The following is a 17,009-nucleotide window of genomic DNA, read 5'->3' on the forward strand; positions in this document are numbered from 1 at the left end:
TTGTCGACGTAACTGCTCCTCTAGTGTGGAGATACGCAGATACGTATGCCTGCATGCATACAGGCACACGTAAGTACAGTTAGTAGGAAGCAGTTTGAGTTTCTGAAAGGGGCCTGTTTTACAACTGCCAGCCTCCACAGTGTCTTTCTTAAACTCATACCCCAATCTCTGTTTTCAGCTAGCCAGTTTACAAAATTGTTTTTATTTTATATGTCAGCCTGTGCTAAACTGGACAGGGCAGAGTTGTGGTAAGTGTAGCAGGACTCTAGCTGACTTCAGTGGAGTTGAGAGGCTGTGTTGTGGTGCTGCTCTTTCTTGTCCTATCCACTGAATCTGCCAGAAATTAAAAGAAAGGTTCAAGCTTAACCTGCTTCCATGTTGTTTTTTTGCTTGGCCTCCCTGCTCCTTTTTCCAGTCAAGCTAACTGTGAAGGTTTTATAAATGAGGAGCTGGACAAAGTCCACAGACTGAAGGCTCATCTTCAGAGGCGTTCCACGGATGGGGAAATGAATATGTAAAATCTAGTTTTTTGCATTCATGTTGCATAATGAGAAAGTTGTATCCTGCTTTAAAGAAGCTATTTCATACTGTAGTTATATCTGCCCGGTTCTGGCCTTAAGATGAAAAGATTTATTTTAATAACTTTGATATTTTTATCAATGACCTAGAGGCAGAGATGAAATATGCTCTCAGGCAGAATCACCTTAGAGGGGCCTAGACAGGCTAAAGGAATGGGTTGATGGGAACCTCTCCCTAGAAATAAATGGGCATTGGAATTAGAGGTTGTGGAATCTCTTTCTTTAGAGATTCTCAAGACTTAATCTGACAAAGTCCTACACACTCTGAATTCAGTGTTCACCCTGTTTTCAGCAGAAGGTTGGACTAAAGACCACCTGAAGTCTCTCTGAACTTGAATTATTCTGTGATGTCTCCCAGTGCCAGTTGTCTAAAGTGTGCTGTCTGGTTTTCCCATGAGAAGTTTTATTCAAGTTCTCTTTTGTCTGATTTTTCATTCTTGACATCTAAGCTAACAGCTCCTTGAAGAGCCTTTCACAAGAGCTGGGGAATGTCAGATGCCAAGTCATCTAGGACATCCCTTTGCTTCATTCTTCTGGAGTAGTTGACACAGAGTCACGGAACTGCTGAGGCTGGATGATGCTGCTGGAGGCATCTCATCCAACCTCCTGCTCACATGGGGCACCTAGAGCAGGTTGCCCAGAACCATATCCAGCCAAGGTTTTGAGTAGCCCCCAAAACAGAGACTCCATGATCTCTCTAGGCAACCTACACTTATGTTTATTCATCCTTGCAGTAGAAAAGTTTTTTCTTCTGTTTATGTGGCATTTCTTGTCTTTCAATTTGTGCCCATTGGCTTTCATCCTGTCACTGGGCTGAGAAGTCTTTGCTCCCCCACTCCCATCAGGGATTTATACACATGGATGAGATTGCCCTGAGCCTACCCTTCTCTGGGCTGAGGAATCCAAGCTCTTTCATCTATCAGATGCTCCAAGCCCTTCTAAGATGATCTCAAGCCCTCTAAGATGATTATTTTAGAGAATCTTTGTGTGTCTCTGTTTTAAGGACAACGCTATAAATGTATCAGTACTTTATGTACTGTAGACAGATGGGCACTTAAATTGGAAGATATTAGAGTCCTGCAGAACCAGCTGATACGGGACTCAGTTTTTCCTAGGAATCAGAATCTGCTTTAGCCCTTTCATTCTTCTACCAATTTTAGAACTTGTTAGTGAGGGGAAGTCTGAAATGATAACTTGTATAATCCCCGTCTCCTGTGCATGCTTTCCTCCAAAGGCATTTTTATTAACTTGTCTCTGAAAGTTATGGCATTGACTTTTATAAGCTTAATTAAAAAAAAATAAAGACTTTTTGCACCTTGGAAGTAGTCTGTAAATGGGTTTACTTGCAGGCTTCAGAGAAATACACATAAAATAGGCTTTAAATATATTTTTTTTATTTCTTGTGTTTTTCCTTTATATTAGATTTTTTTCGGTCAAAAGACAGCATTACAACCTAACAACCAAAACCATGTTACATACACACAGGCACACTACATAACATGTTCCAGGCAGTCGTGTCCTTCAGTCTCTCGACGCACGGCTGATGTTTAAACGATGTCCTATGAGAAGTAGGCATCCTTTCTCTACAAGCCTTCCTTACATTGCTTTAACACGTAGCACACAGAAAGGACGTATTTTGTTAAGTTTGACCGAGGTTTCAGTTCTACAGCATTGGTGATGAAGAAAACGTGGGGGTTTTTGTCTTCCCAAAGTCCAGCTTTTGAAGTTGTCCTGCTATTGTAAGGCATGCAATAGAGTGGAATCACGGCCAGAACACGGCCGATGGAGAACTACTGTGTGTTGATCTGCTTGATCCTTCGCGCTCCTGGTTCCTCGACAGGTATGTATCCTAAGCAGGTCAGCTGCATATGCTCTCTCTAGCTGCTCTTCTTCCGAGCAATAGTGGGGGAAGGATAGGGAACAGAGGTGGTAAAAATAGAAAATAATGCTCTCAACCGCATTTGAAGGAAGGTTTAAGGCAACCCTTTCAGCCCAAATTGCGCTTTCTCTTCAGATGAGCATTTGAAAGGAAAAAAAAAATGGATATTAAGTCTGTTTTGGTGAAGTGCTGGTGGTAGGTATGTCACCAGTAGTCTGTCTTCGTGCACAAACTGGTGAGGAATCAGGTTTCAGGCTGAGCCTTTCAAAGCTGCCAAAGAGATTTAGCAACCAAGGTGGTCGGCCTTTGAGGGAATTAATTCGATTGGGTCCTCCGAAAATCCCAGCATCTGCTTTTAAAATAATATCAAAATGCAGAAATGTCGAAGATTTAATTCCCAGTCATCTCTTGCATAGGACTTTTAACTATAGTTCACTGGTTTATTCAAGTTCTGCGGTCGTTTTTTTTTTTTTTTAAAAAAAAGATGACAAGCCGTGGAAAAGGGTGAAAGGCACATACGCAGTCAATACGGCATGGAGGTGTGTAATGGATATAGATGAGTTTTACAAGCAGAATACCTACCTGTAGGGTTGATACATACAAATAAAATATTGCGACGCTCAATTGCTACAGTATGGTTATACTTATGGTACAATAGAAAAGACTGTTACTAATTACAGGTACACCTTAAGCCATTGCCTCATGCCTAGAGCTCCAGAAACAACTGTGATGAGCCAGAGCTGAAGATAAAACCTTTGGTGAGGTTGAGCTTAGCTGTTAGCAGCTTCCCAGGCAATGTAAAGCAAGATGAAGGTAGAACAGCAGGGAAACTTTGGGCTCCCCTACATTGTGCAACCCATTTCTAAGTTGCACACTGGAACTTCCTGTGTTTGTTCCCCCTGTCTCCATCTGCAAGGAATAAAATCTCCCACTTCTCTGCAGAGATGATGAAATACTCACCCAGCTGCAGCTCATGAGAGGTTTGTTGCTCACGAAAAAAAGGACTATGCATTAAGAGACGTCTTTGATACTAAATGGGGCTGCTCATCTTCATCCTCATCTTCTTAAGGGAAGAAGGTTAGTTCATGAAAGAAAGGCTGGTTACTCGTATGCTCCTTAACTGCATGAAATGCAAGGCCTGTTTTCTGCGGAGGAGCAAGCCAGTGATGAGCGCTCTCTCCTTCGGAGGGCCTACTGGAGGAGAGCAGAGACAGAAGACAGCCTCTCCAAGGGTTTTGTGGCTTGGTAAGCCTCCCATAAATGACCCCATTCCCATTGAGAGAAGCTCTGATCATGCCAATGGGATAAGGACTGAGCCCCTGAAGACTGTGAGAAGCAATGGCTAGGAGGCCACTAGAAACAACTGCGAGGAAAGAGAAGAACCGGCACGGGCAATCTGAAGAGATTTGAGAGCTTTTGGGAGAGGTGGTTGGGCTGTGGTCACGTCCCTCCCTCTGCCAGTAGCCCTTTCTGATGGCAGGGAGGAAAAAGTCACAAGCCAAGTTGAAAGCGAATCTATGCCATCTGTGGAAAGAATGGCAAAATAGTATTTTCTATGCTGTTGACGATTCCCTATCTAGCGTTAACATGGCTTACCAAGAAGCGTTTGCACCAGCTACTCTCTTGTAACTGTTCTCAGGCATTTCAACTACTCTTTTCACAGTGAAGCAGGGAGAGGTAGCCCTCAAACTCTCTTCTGTTCTGACACAACATGAAAATGTTGAGATCCCTTTTCTCGACCTTCCTTAGCTGGAGCACTCCTATCACATTTTACTATGGATATGTTTTCTAGTGATTAAATAATTCAACTTTTGGGCATTTGTTTGCTTGCTTGCTTTTAAACAATTTCAGCTCCAAATTAATTCCTACCATATGCAGTGGAAAACAGCTATTTATCCTGCATGGGAGCAATTTTAAAAACATCTGACTGAATTATAAAATCTCAAAGGAGTATGTATACTTCATTTCTTTATTCTGACCAGTAGAACTGAATATCTCGTGAATTTTTCTCCCCAGTGAGGCTGAATGGAAGAGAAAACAATGTTGCTAAGACATGAATGCAAAGTTATCTTCATTAGAAAGACACGTAGAGAAACAGTGAAGATTCCCATGAAGGTGACATTTGGGATGAGCTATGTATTTGCATTTTCCATTATAAAAAAGAAAAGTTGACGCCCATGGAAAGAACTATTTTCCTTCCAGACTGAGCTTTTACAACAGAGCAAATGCTTTTAGAAAGTATATTCATGGGTGCAAGTTTCAGAGTATTGGATGAGCAGGTCCGTTCTGGTGGAGGGCCCCTGCCTTCTGCTTCCACCTCCCATCAGCCCACTCTCAGGATCTTCAAGCTCAAGGGAAAGCCAAAATTCAGTGAAAAGATGTTTGGTGGCTCCTGTGCACTGCTAGTGAGGTGCCCTGTGTATTAAAGGGCCACCACTGCAGTGGCTGGCTGCCTGTGTTTGCACAGCGTGCAAAGTAGAGCCACCCCCAGGGAGCTGCCCTAGGAGGTGCATTGCACATCTTCCTAGGAGGAACATGTGAGTTTACATGTGCCCTGGTGCAATCTGGCTTTAATATCAAAGATCGGCACCCCTCTGGGAGGGCTATTTCGCCCATGCGCCTTCTGACGTTAATGGGAGCCTTGCTGTTCACTTCAAGGGCTTCACTAGCTGCTTTAGAAGCAGTGATCCATAGTGCTGGTGTTGCGCCAGGCTGCCCTGCCCCACAGTGAAAGAATGTAACTGAGATGCATGTCTGCAGCACGCTGCTTCGAAAAGTCCCTAAACTACAGGACTCTGTGAGGGTGGGAAGCATCGCCCCATGACGTAGGTCGGCTCAGCAGGGTGGGTGCAGTGGCCGTCCCCAGGAAGTCCTGCAGGGCTCGTGCCCCTGCTGCCTGCTCCCATGCTTGCCCTGCTCTGCCCACTCACATGGCACAGTCTTCCCCAAAAGAGTGCCCAGCATATCAGGGTGGGACTGGGAAGGCGACGGCGGGGCGAGTGCCAGCTCCCAAATCCCGGTGGCAGCAGAAGCCCACTCAGCAAAGCAGCTCCAGCTTAGAGCTGCTGCCAACCGTGTCTGCAGCACGATCAAGCTGCAGAGGCAAAGCTGACATTTTTCTGAGCAGAGGTTTGCCTGGGTCTCTCCACCAGTTTTTTTTTTTTTTTAGTGCTTTTCTTGCAAGAAATAGAAGAATTCCCTCCAGAGTGAAAAGAAAAAAATCGGCCTGTCCCTTGCATCAGCAATGTTCTCTGTGATTGCTCCAAAAAGATTCTTACACCTTTTCAGACCTACTGCTTAAAACATGTACCTAGTTCTTTATAACACCACCAGGCTGAAGGAGGGACCAGCTGTCTTCTAGCAGTTGTAATGTGGATTTTCAGGCTAATTTGTGTTCCAACAAGCAGCAGCTGGCCCAGCCTGTTGCCCAATGCGCGCTCAGAAAGGCTTTCTAACAAAGTTCTCGGAAACGTCCTACCAGTGCTAACAGATTCCTTTAGGACCATGCAGATTAGTAACCAAACAACCTTACCGACAGAAACGAAACCTATACCCAGATGGAGAAATTTGGAAATACGCACTTTTAAAGACCCCAGCATATTTGTTTGTCCCTGAGTCCATGCTGTAGTTTCCCCCTACACAATTAAAAAAAAAATCAAAAAACAAACAAACAAACTCAACCTACCCCTTCAAGCAGGACATCAGAACAGGAGCCTTCCTGCCAGCCAGTGCTGTGTTTGCTTAAACTCCCCCCGGGAGCTTCACCCACCTAATCACAAATTGAAAATACTGAATGCAAAAACCTAAAACCCCCCAAACCCCACACCTCAGAACAAACCACTGAACATCCACTCTGTGTTTAAAAATATTTACACATGCACACATGTGCACACATGAAAAAAGTGGTCAGTTTTAAGCACCTTTCATTTGTTTTAAGATACGAGGAGACTCGTATAACCTCAGCGTAAATCTTGATCTTACAACACTGGGCAAGAGATTTGGTATCAGACCAGTTCTTCTAGTAAGCATTATTGTATGGGACAGGAGCATTGCAAGTCTTCTGCAAAGCCCAGTTCAAACACATCTCTGCCACAGCATAAGAAGTGGGGGTCACACTTTATAATAGGTGCATTAATATTCGCTTTGTATAGGGTTAATAAGTGATTAATAGATGTTAATGCACAAGCAGATTTGCAAACAGTAATGAGGGGCCACCACAGGAGCCTACATACCATGGTAAGAGCACTCCATCGACCTGTGGGATTTGACCATGCCAGATTAACCTCTTAATTAAAACATTATTAATAATTTATTAACCCTTTATAAACATATTCTTGATATAAAGTGTGATCATAGTTCTGCTTTGTCTCCTGTGTTGGCTGGGAGCAGCGCGGTGAGGGATGTCTCGGACTGGCACAGAAAGAAGAAAGGAAAACGAAACATTTTGCATTCACTTCCTCAAAATAGGACATAATAACAGCATTAGCCATTTGAAAGGGATGACAGTGGTCAGCAGCTGCCCCAAACAGAGCCACCACTCCAGCAGTGCCCAGGGGACTCCCCCGGCACCATCAAGCTCTTCAGGCTTGCCAAGATTTTCAATTCCACCAGGTTCAAGAGATATGCAGGAAAGCGGAGTACGGTTTTGAAGAGGGGTTACTTATGGGGGTGATGTTTGCAAGCGGATCAGCAGCCCCAGGAAGCCCAGGTTTGTGAGACACAAGCAGTTTGCACCCAGCAGATTGGCGTGCCCAGCAGCTTTGCTGCCCCGCAGCCCATTTTCACCTCAGAGTTGCAGGGGGGGAAGTAAGGTGTCACCTTCAGCCCTAGGGCTTTGGGAGGGGACCATTAAGGAACCTGTGACACCTCAGGTGCCACAATTTACAACAGCAATAGATAAAAGATGGGCTGGAAGGCAGAAAATTCTGAAGGTTGTCGATTTCTTGACCTATATCTGGGCTACTAAAAAAAATATTCCTCTAAAGCTGTTGTCCAGGCAGGAAACAGCCTGGTAGCAGCGGAGCACATGAACCAGAGGTGGTGGGAAAGAATGATGACCGAGGAACATAGCATCCGGTCTTTAGCCCCAGGCCTACTTTGCTGCTTGAACCTCTTCTAGGAAATACTTGTATGCTCAAGAATAGCCCGTTCCTGTCTTCACAAGCACTTATATCGATGTTCATAAAAATGCAACATTCCCAGTTCATATCGGGGATCACTTTGGGGAAGGAAAGAAAAAAAAAAAAAAGCATTTAATGTGAAGCCAAGGACGTAAAAGGATGTAAACTTTCCCCTCAAGTCACAGAGTCATCAGTGTCTAGTAGAGACTAAGCTGCAAATGAAATAGCACATCTCTGTCTCCAGTTTGGTGTTATTTTCAGCAGCGAGGAAACACGATTTCACCCCTCCTCTCTCAGCTCCAGCTCCTGGAGACAAGTGATGATGCCAAAGGCGACATGGGAGATCACTGAGGGCTTCCCAAGGTATCTCTTTTTCTCTCTCTGCCAATAAACTATTCTCTGTGAAAACAAGCTCTGGTACCTCTATATTTATCAGAGAGGATGAAAAAGCAGAGGAGCAAAAAGCTCATTTACTGCCTATGAAGATTTAACTCTGCCTTCTGTTGAAAACGGAAAGCAGATTTTGCAGTATGGTTGCTATTAGAAATGGGACCACGCTACAGAAGGTAGATCCAAACTGGGACTTCTTTGCAGGATATGTTGGATGCCAAATACAAATCAGGGCCTGTGTCCAGTTCTCGGACTTGCCAGCAGCTGTAGCTTCCAACACATTCTTTCCACTAGCAGAGCAGCCAGCACTGTGTTTTGCTCTGCATCATGCTATGTAGCAGGGCAGAGCAGGATGCATTTCCACACCACGCAAGAATTTGCGGGTCACTTATGTTAGGAGGGCTCCAGGTCTCCGTGCAGATCCCTGTAGGACTTTAAAAAGAACCTGGCCTGGAAGAATTGAAACTGAAAGGCTCCAAAGCATGGCTTTAAAAAGCTATTCGAAAATAATTTTCACCCTCTGTGCTTTTGGAAATACTGTGTCATCGGAGCTACAGAAAAACTCTGCAGACAAGCATTTCCTATGCTATCCAGGTTTCTCAGTCACACATCCGGGAGGCTGGGAAGAGGTTTTCTTTTTCTCTCATTAAAAAAGATTGGTCTGAGGTTAGACCTAACACAATCACTTAAAAACAGTTCCCAAAGCGACACTACAGGATTTAATACCGTTGAATGGAAGAACTATCAGTGAAACCATGATTGGAGGGGTGGGGGCTGGGTATTTATTGTCTCAGGTGGTGGAAATGCAGACTCAGCAGCACTGTGCAACTATCTGTGAAGCTGACCAGGAGCAGGACGCGATGAACAGATTGGGATCCTTACTCCAGGTATGGAGTGCAAACCAGTCAAGCATAGGCATGGGGCCAAGGGATTTTAGCAAAATTCTGCTCTTTATTGATCTTGGCTGTTGTTGGAGCAGGTTGTTTCTTGCCAGTCTTGACAGTGCCCATTTAAAGGTAGAATGAGTCAAGGACAAGTCCATCATGGGGAGGGGAGGGATTTGCATTAAAAATCAGCATTACGCCAGGATTGGATTTGGCCCTTCATGTCAAAGGATGCAATTTTTAGAGGGATAGAAAGGGAGTTCACTTTATGGCTCTAGTCCGATAACAGTGCCAAACCCCTGGGTTTCCTACAGACATTCTCACCGCACTGGACCTCTTGCCTGAACCCAGCTGCACTGGACAGCTGGGTTACCTAGATAGGAGGCTGTAGGGTGACCTAGTCTTTTCCTGCCAGCAAGGCAGGAATATGATCTACAGCTCTCCTCCTGGAACTGGCACTTCTGAGCTGCTCCCATTCCCATCTTTTCCCTTAGTCTGGCCTCTTTCCTCTGGCATCTCTTTCACACCCTATCATCTCCCTCACTTCCTCTCGTCTCACATCCTTTCACTACACGCTTTAACATACTTAACCATCTCAGAGAAGCTGTGTAAGTCCCCTTCTCCACTTTCTTCCCAGGGATTAATGCAGAGCAGCCGTCCCACAATGATAGCAGCATGACAGAGAATCTCCTGGGACTGTGAGGGTATCGAGGAACCAGCACTCCCCTCCATGGAGGTGGGCACTGCTGTTCACCCCAGGCCTTGCTATGGACAGCAGGCCCTGAACATTGGTGGGCCAATATGTTCCTTGGCTTAACCAGTGCTTCTTTCAAGTATATATTTGTATCATACATACACATATATATGGATTGGGCAGGTGAGTTGCTCCAGGAGCAGGGAGCACAAAGGACAAGGCTTGCTCGAACAAGTACAGCCAGCAGCTTGGTGGGATCAATGCTCATCTGGGGTTGTTGCTGTCCTACTGATGTACACGCACCAGGCAGCTGCCTCTCACATAGATTGGCCTCCCTTTCCTCCCGGGCTTCCTTCTCTGTCTTCACAGCAAGGAATGGCTGGTTGAACTGCTCCTGCAAGGTGCTGGCATGTTCTTGGAGCTAGGCCAGTGTTTCGTTTCCTGAGATTTTTTTTTTTTTTTAAAGGTTGTCTCTAAAAATACAAAACACCAAGACCTGCCTGGATTTCTGCAGGGCATTGGCTTTAGGAGGGCACCCAAGCCATATGGGCAGAGCCTTTCTCAAGATTTCAGCAAGATGGAAAGGTGCCAAACTGTTCTTCCTCTGTGTTCTTTCTTGATCAGCAGCAATACTTTGGCTCTGAAGATCCTCTGTGGTATTTTCAATCATCTGAATGACCTTCCCACAAATATTTCCATCAGCCTTCTGCTTGGAACAAGCCCTTTTGGGAAGTATAGTGGCAGTTTTGTATAATCAAGGTAAAAATTGTAAAAGAACTCTGGGAGGGAAAGGGGAAGCGGTGGGTTGCTGCTTTTCTTTTTGTCCGAACCTCTGAACTTTCCCACCATGAGCAATGTTGGTTTATTCAGACCCTTCTAGGAGGTCGTGGTTGCCTCCCCATAGGCAATGAGCTGCCTAAGAGTTGTGACTAATTTGGAGCAGGCAGAGCAAGCACAGTGAGACTCCCTACAGCAACCCAGAAACTCCCAAAGAACAGCCTAGACTTGGGGGTTTGGGGGGGGGTCGTTTGTTTTTGTTTTTTTAAGGGCTGAAAGGGGTTAGAGGTGATATAGCAACATAGCATCATGCCAGCTGGATCTCCTGCAAGGCTACATTGGACCTGCAGCTGCCGCCGCCTGAACCAGATCATTCTGACACTGGGTCTGAGATGTCGGTCTGAGCAGCATCCAGCCACCATGGCTCAGCCCCAGTGAGTCGAGGTGCCTCTGCGTGGAGCAGCAGTGGCCTCAGTGTGGGGCTTGGGGATGACGCCGAAGTCCAGCTGCCCTGCAGGACTTCTTTCTCAGAGAGGATCAGGTTTCCCCTCTGCTTCAGGGAAACACCAGAAGCAATGGCGAGGGCAGGGGAGGCAGCGAGGGGAAGAAATACTCTTATTTAGTGGCATTGATTGTAGTTCCTAAGAATACCAAATCTGGCTGGTCTGTTCCTCTTCTGTCTCTGTTGGTGACATCACGGTCGGTTTATGCGTAGAAGAGTATGATGTCATTAAGAAAGGCACTGATGTCACAAGCTCCTTAGTACCCAAAGGACAGGCTTTTCCATAAACTCGGAATAGCCCCACTGTTGGGTTTGGAGAATGGGAGACCTCACCAGTAATACCAATTTCCCATTTAAATACTGGCATCACTGGCAGGGCAGATGGAAAAATGCATGCAAGCCAGGGGGCAAGAGGGCAAGAAGTGGGCTCTGAGGGGCAACGTGACCTAGGAAGCCTCGTTTCCCTGGGGATAACTGTTTACACCCATGTTATTCCATGAAATTTAGCTAGACTTGAGCAATTCCTGACATTTGAAAGCAGACCTCAGCCTCATGAGGCCACACAGCACTGGGTGACTTCTTCATGGGCCCAGCTTGGTCTGCATTCGGGGAGGAAAGCGAGAAGGCAGCAGCAGACGAGGAAGAGGAGGAAGGTAACGAGCGAGGGGTGAAGTACATGGACGTAAGAGGGGGTGGAGTGAAACTGCAGCCTGGTGAGGCTTGGCTGGTGTAACTAGTGTTCCTAGTGGGGAGAGCAGAGAAGACGCTCTCCCTGGGGAGACGTTTGCGTCAGAGGAAGGCGAAAGCCTCCCTCCACTGATGGAAGTGTTAGGAGAGAGGAGGTGAAGCTGAGAGCTGAATGGCTAATGCCCCAGTGGTGCAGGCTCCCCGGCAGAGGTTAGTAGTTGCAGTGGCGCTGGCATGGCTGGTGGACGAAGCTCCCGCCTTGCTGCTTGATCCTCCGTGAGGGGCGCTCGCGGGCCCGGTTCTGCCGCTGCAGGGCCTTCTGGCTGAGCCGGTGCTTCTCTGCCAGCTGCTTGGCCCGCTGCACCCGCCGGGCCTGGCTGACCTTCTCGAGGATGGCCGCCTTCACCGTGAGAGACGTGCTGTGGTGCGGCGCATGACGCTCCAGCCGGGGCTCCGGCACTTCCCTGCGGAGAGACAGCGAGAGACAGGCCCATGAGTGGCCGCTCGTAGTGGTCACAGGCGCAGCACAGTATGGTCACACTCCCTGCCACAGCCCCTGGCAAGAAGGGGACCCGTGTCGCTAGGGGCTGCTGAGCGGAGGCAGTGAGGCCCTGCTCCCATCCACCTTGTGACACCAGGCTTGACTGCGGTGTTCGCATGTCGCACCGTGCCCCCAGGATGGACCTGACCTGATGCAAGGCCCATGAGTAAGCTCTCCAATGCTAAGACCAGCCTGTTAGCTGAATTCTTTAAAATGGTGCCAGTAGGCAAGCTGACATCCCTTTAGCAGATAGCACTTGTCTGTTGAACGTGCATGAAAGGCCAAACCTAGAAAGATGCTAAGCTGGCTCCTTCCTCTCTTCCATACTCAGATCACACCCACTTACAGGAGTATCATTTATGCCTTTTGCGTGCACACAGATCCCAGATTAGGAGCACTGCTGCCAAAGGACTTTCAGCCACTGCTTAGCTCTGCCTGTAGCAAGCTCTATGATGATGGAGGGGAAGGCATCCAGTCCAGCATGGCTCTACAGAGACGTGCAGAAAATCTAGCTGCTAAAAAGAATTGACACCATCCCCATAGACCAGTGGTTGGTGGCTGTGCTGCCACCAACTTCCTTGAGATCAGCGGGGGGGGACGACACCCAAGCAGAGTTTATGAGCTTCTCATTTCCATTCTGCTTATAAACTGATTTTGTTTGCTTGCATGTTTCTAGCTCCGTTTGGGTCCCTTATTTTCACCCTCCAGCACTGAGGTTCCTCTTATGCCCTTGAGATCAGATCATGGCCCTAAAGAAGACTTAGCAAATGGAAAATTAGAGAGGAGACAGCCCTAAGCAGTGTCCCTTAGCATGAAGCAGATTTGCCCCCACATTCTGTCCTGAGCAGGGCTGGGTAGGTAACCAAGCTGCAACATGGTGAAGATGATTCATCCCTCCTGGTGAAGGGCTCATACAGGGTGATGGCTGGAGGGCTGTGGACTTGGGGGCCAGCAGGGCCCTGGAGTATGTCAGTGTGGTATCAGGAGTTCAGCTGCAGAGGCAGGGCTGAGCAGTGCACACAGAGCAGGAAGGTGGGCACTATCAGGGCTTTCCTGGGTGGCATGGGGCACCAGCAGCTGAGGGTACCCATAAGGAGAAGAGGCTGTCCCCCATCTGGTCTGCAAAGAGGCTGTGGTCCCAGGGAAGGAGGATAGAGGGTCTCCATCCCTCCTAGCTCCTGTGGAAGGGAGTGGGAATGGGCAAGTTGGTGGGTAAAGGCAAGAGAACATCCAGTAACCCATGGCCTTTCCAGGAATGGGACGCCCAGTAAAGTGTGAGAGGGAGAAGTGGAGAGGGTAGCAGTGTCTGCAGCACCCTTGCAACTAGTGGGTGCCCAGCACGCCCGAGGGTTATTTTGCTGCTGTTGAGTATTTTGTTTTCTTTCCTTGTACCCTGCCCATGTAAAGCCCTATACTTAAGCCTAGCCTGGCAGGTTGGTAGACCTACATCTTCCTCAGGGCCCACCAGCAGGATGTGACATCCAGAACCCTCAGCTGATGGATGCTTGCCAGGAGGTACTACTTTAGCCAGGAAACAAGGTTAGTCACTCAGTGCCACGGCACGGGGGGGCTGCAGGCTCTGCGACCCCAGGCTCTTCCAGCGCAGCTCAGCAAGAAGCACGCAGAGAGAGGATTTCAGCAGGCCTGGTCCATATGCAAAGGCTTCTTAACATAGTCCTGAAAGTCCCAGTGCACTCTAAGCGACGTATTTTGAAACCCAGAAGTTGTGATTCTTGCAGCGTGCCAGGTTTCGTGTAGCACGCTGAGGTGCCTCTGCAAGGGCTACCAGCAGCCCCAATCCAGATGACCTACAAAGCCCAGCAGAGGACATCCACCTTGTGCCATCCCCACGGGCTCCCAGAGGATGCCGTTGCTTCTCTCAGTCCCATCTGTGAACATGAACTCACCCTTCACTGATCTCCTCGGTGCTCTCCCTGTCCACCACAAGGCTGTTGCTGGTGACATAGACGGACATGCTAGGGTGCTCGATGAGGAGATCCTCCATGGGATTGCTCTCCATACTGTCGAGACCGGGGCCTTCTGCAGTAAAACAGGGGGGAGGGGTGACAAACCAACTCTCGTCCATCAAGCAGGGGTCGGGCTGGGAGGGCACAGGCCTGCCAACACAGTCACGGAGTGTGTGGGACGAAGAAGTGGTAGGCGGGGGGGACCCCGGGCAGCACTGGGGCAGGCAAATGGGATCCCTCTCACCTACCCTCTGCTCTTCACCAGAGGTTGAGGTATAGCTACCTAAAGAGAGACGAGAGCCGGTGCCCGGCAGGCAGGAGGCCGAGAGCAGCGCRAGGGTTGGAAGCCATGCAGAGGAAGGCAGGGAGGAGCACGGAGCAAAGACACACACACATACGATGTACAGTGGGGAAGGAGAGGGGAAGGGGGGAGAAAAAGGGGGCATTATTAGTACAAAAGACACCCCAACAGCATCAATATTATCATATATGTATATAGTATAATACACAGGAACCGTCACTGGAGAACAAACCACCAGGCAAAACAAAACCACCACCACAGCACAGCAAGGCCACCAGGAAGGTCAGCTGAGCTCAGGCTGGTGGACTGTCTCCAAGGACCATGGCAACATCTAYGCAGGGACGCCTGAGGTGCCCACGCTCTGGTGGCACCTTCCTTCCCCATTCTCCAGCAGCGGCGGTGGAAATGGCGCCCACAGCTGCAGAGGCAGCCGCCCTGGCCTCCCCAGAGCACTGCCATCATGCTGGGCAAGAGGCCGAACGGGGCCCTTGCTCACGCAGACAGTGTCCTCTAGGTGGCCCGGAGTGTCAGCTGGACCTCAGAGATGGGCTGGGACCCTTTGCACTGCAGGTCACTAGACCAGTTTCTCACCAGGCCTTGGCTCCCATGATGCTATGGGACTGAGGTGGCTCAACCAGGCAGAAATAGCAGAGTGCCCCACTTTGCTGAAACGGCAAGCAGGAGAAGCACACAGAGATTTTTGGTTAAGTGGTTTAACCAAAAATTGGGGGAAATCACCAGGCATTCACTGAAGCATTTTTTTTCCTTCATGAAATGAAGGAAGAAATTCAGCTAGGAAGAAACATTGCTTTTTTCTGTAAACTTATTTGATGTGAACCCTGTCTTTCAAAAAGAACAACAGCTGAACTACTAAGTGAATCTTGGCTTGCAAAGACAAACCCTTCATTCTCGCAAATGTTGAAACCAATTACTGAGACAGAAAAAAAATGTTTTTTTTTTTCCTGGAAGAAACCTTTTTCTCAGTGCATAAATCGTTTGCCAAAAGTTTTCACCATGCCTTTGACTTCAGTCCGTAGGAGGCAAATTTTTCAGATGGTGAGCTCTGCAACCTAATTGCATGCATTACTTTGAAACTCCAGCCTTTATTTTCCTTGCCCTTCTCACCTCTGCTTGGCAAGTCAGTTGGATTGGCACTTTTCTGAGACTCCTGTGTCAGAAGTTACTGGCTGCGCTGTAGGAAGGGAGTCTGCTCTTAGCTCTTTGATGCAGCAGGGAACTAAGATGTGTTCCCAGCGTCAGCAGTGTGTTTCAGGCTTCTTGACAGGGGGCAGTTATGGACCCGTTCTTGTTGGGGTGAATTTGGTGGAATATTTCTGTGAACATGTGTGACCCTCCTGCTGGGTCACAACCAGATTAATGTGTTCTTGCACTGTCCAAACAGGCAGGAAGAAATATGGACACGTGAAGCAAGGGGCAGACATTCATCATGACACAGATGTCATCAGCTCATCCTGCAGATGATGCCCCAGCCTGCGGCTTAGGGCAGGCCACAATTAGCCTTGCAAACAGGAGAATGTCTTTCTTCAGGTCAGTGGATATCAGGCTATTAATAGTTGTTGACACGCCAGACTGGAGATTATTTGTCAGCCTGGAGACAGACAGACAGGGGGTCTGGGCTGGAGTGTTTTTCCCCTGTTCCTTAGGTTCAGCAGTGATCCCACAACACATAGGGCAGTGGGTGTGGGGAGAAGGAGAGGTGGGGAACTAGCTTGGCTGAGCCTCTGCCCCAGTCGTGCATGTTTATCTGTCTAGATCCCTTACAAAGGTGCTTTTTAATGTCACAAGGAATGTTTCAGGATTCCCAAATTCCTCAGTGACTTGCAGCAGGAAGTCTTATCTCTAAGCACAGAGAAATGCTCCTTGCTGGCCCCGGAAGTCATGATGCTAGTCCTGCCTGGCCATGCCAAACGGTGCTTTCCTAGCCCAAGACCTACCCTCTTCTTGCCTTTGTCCAGGACAAACCAGACAACCTTCATTTCATTCTGGCCACCTCTTCCAAGAGGTTCCTGGTGCTGAGTGGAGCCAAACGGGCAGGAACGGAGCAAGGTGGGGGGGGGGCATTTGAAATGCTCCCAAGAGATCTGGTTAGTTCAGGTGTGCTTTACAACACGTGGGTCAAAGACCTGGCTGATGTTGAACTTGTTTGGAGGCTTGCTAGGCTGTTCAGTGCTGGGAGTGAGCCAGTCTGGGCCATGCTTGCCTGCCACTGTGGCTTTAGCTTGAAGGATGGGGGCTGGAGCCAACAGGCTTAGCTTTTGAAGTGCTTTGCATAACTGCAGGCTCAGGAAGAGGGCTGAAATAAATTCAGCCTTCACTGGCGGGGGAATGCCAAGGGAAATTGCAGTAGTGGTGCCGGTGGGGATTAGCGGGGGGGTGCCAGCCCCATGCAGACTCACTGCTAAGGGTATCTCTGCACCARGAGTCTGGCTAGCTGATTAAAAAAAGCCACCAAGAAAAAATAGAGTCTTTTGTACCAGTCAGCCCAGGATCTCCACAGAGCCGGCTGCATATCTCTGACCCAGGAGATCCAAGGTTCTCTGTTTGGGAAAACTTATGGCTCTTTTTGATATGCTTCGGACATACTGCAGATGTTGCCAGCTGCAGGACCAGAGGCCAGCTGGCCCTGATACATAGCTGCATGCAAGTTGCTCCAGGGACCTCCTTGCAA

At 48.2% G+C, this 17,009-nt stretch overlaps 1 protein-coding gene across 4 annotated transcripts in view; it reads right to left on the reverse strand.

Moving 5' to 3' along the window:
• Positions 1–1,950: 1,950 nt before the first annotated feature.
• Positions 1,951–17,009, reverse strand: part of TP53INP2 (tumor protein p53 inducible nuclear protein 2) — a 33,965-nt gene continuing 18,906 nt past the window's right edge. For 3 of the 4 annotated variants that reach the window (XM_085302617.1, XM_085302616.1, XM_085302615.1), the window contains 2 exons: positions 13,960–14,302; positions 1,951–11,975 (listed from right to left, as the gene is read on the reverse strand). In XM_085302617.1, coding sequence (XP_085158743.1) covers positions 11,723–11,975; positions 13,960–14,302 — 596 coding nt within the window. In that variant the 3' untranslated portion in view covers positions 1,951–11,722. The remainder of the gene's footprint in view (positions 11,976–13,959; positions 14,303–17,009) is intronic. The other variant, XM_085302618.1, reaches the window with a different exon arrangement.

This window comes from Rhea americana, unplaced genomic scaffold (genome assembly GCF_003343005.1).
Source record: "Rhea americana isolate MKP2758 unplaced genomic scaffold, rheAme1 scaffold_190, whole genome shotgun sequence".
Taxonomy (NCBI): domain Eukaryota; kingdom Metazoa; phylum Chordata; class Aves; order Rheiformes; family Rheidae; genus Rhea; species Rhea americana.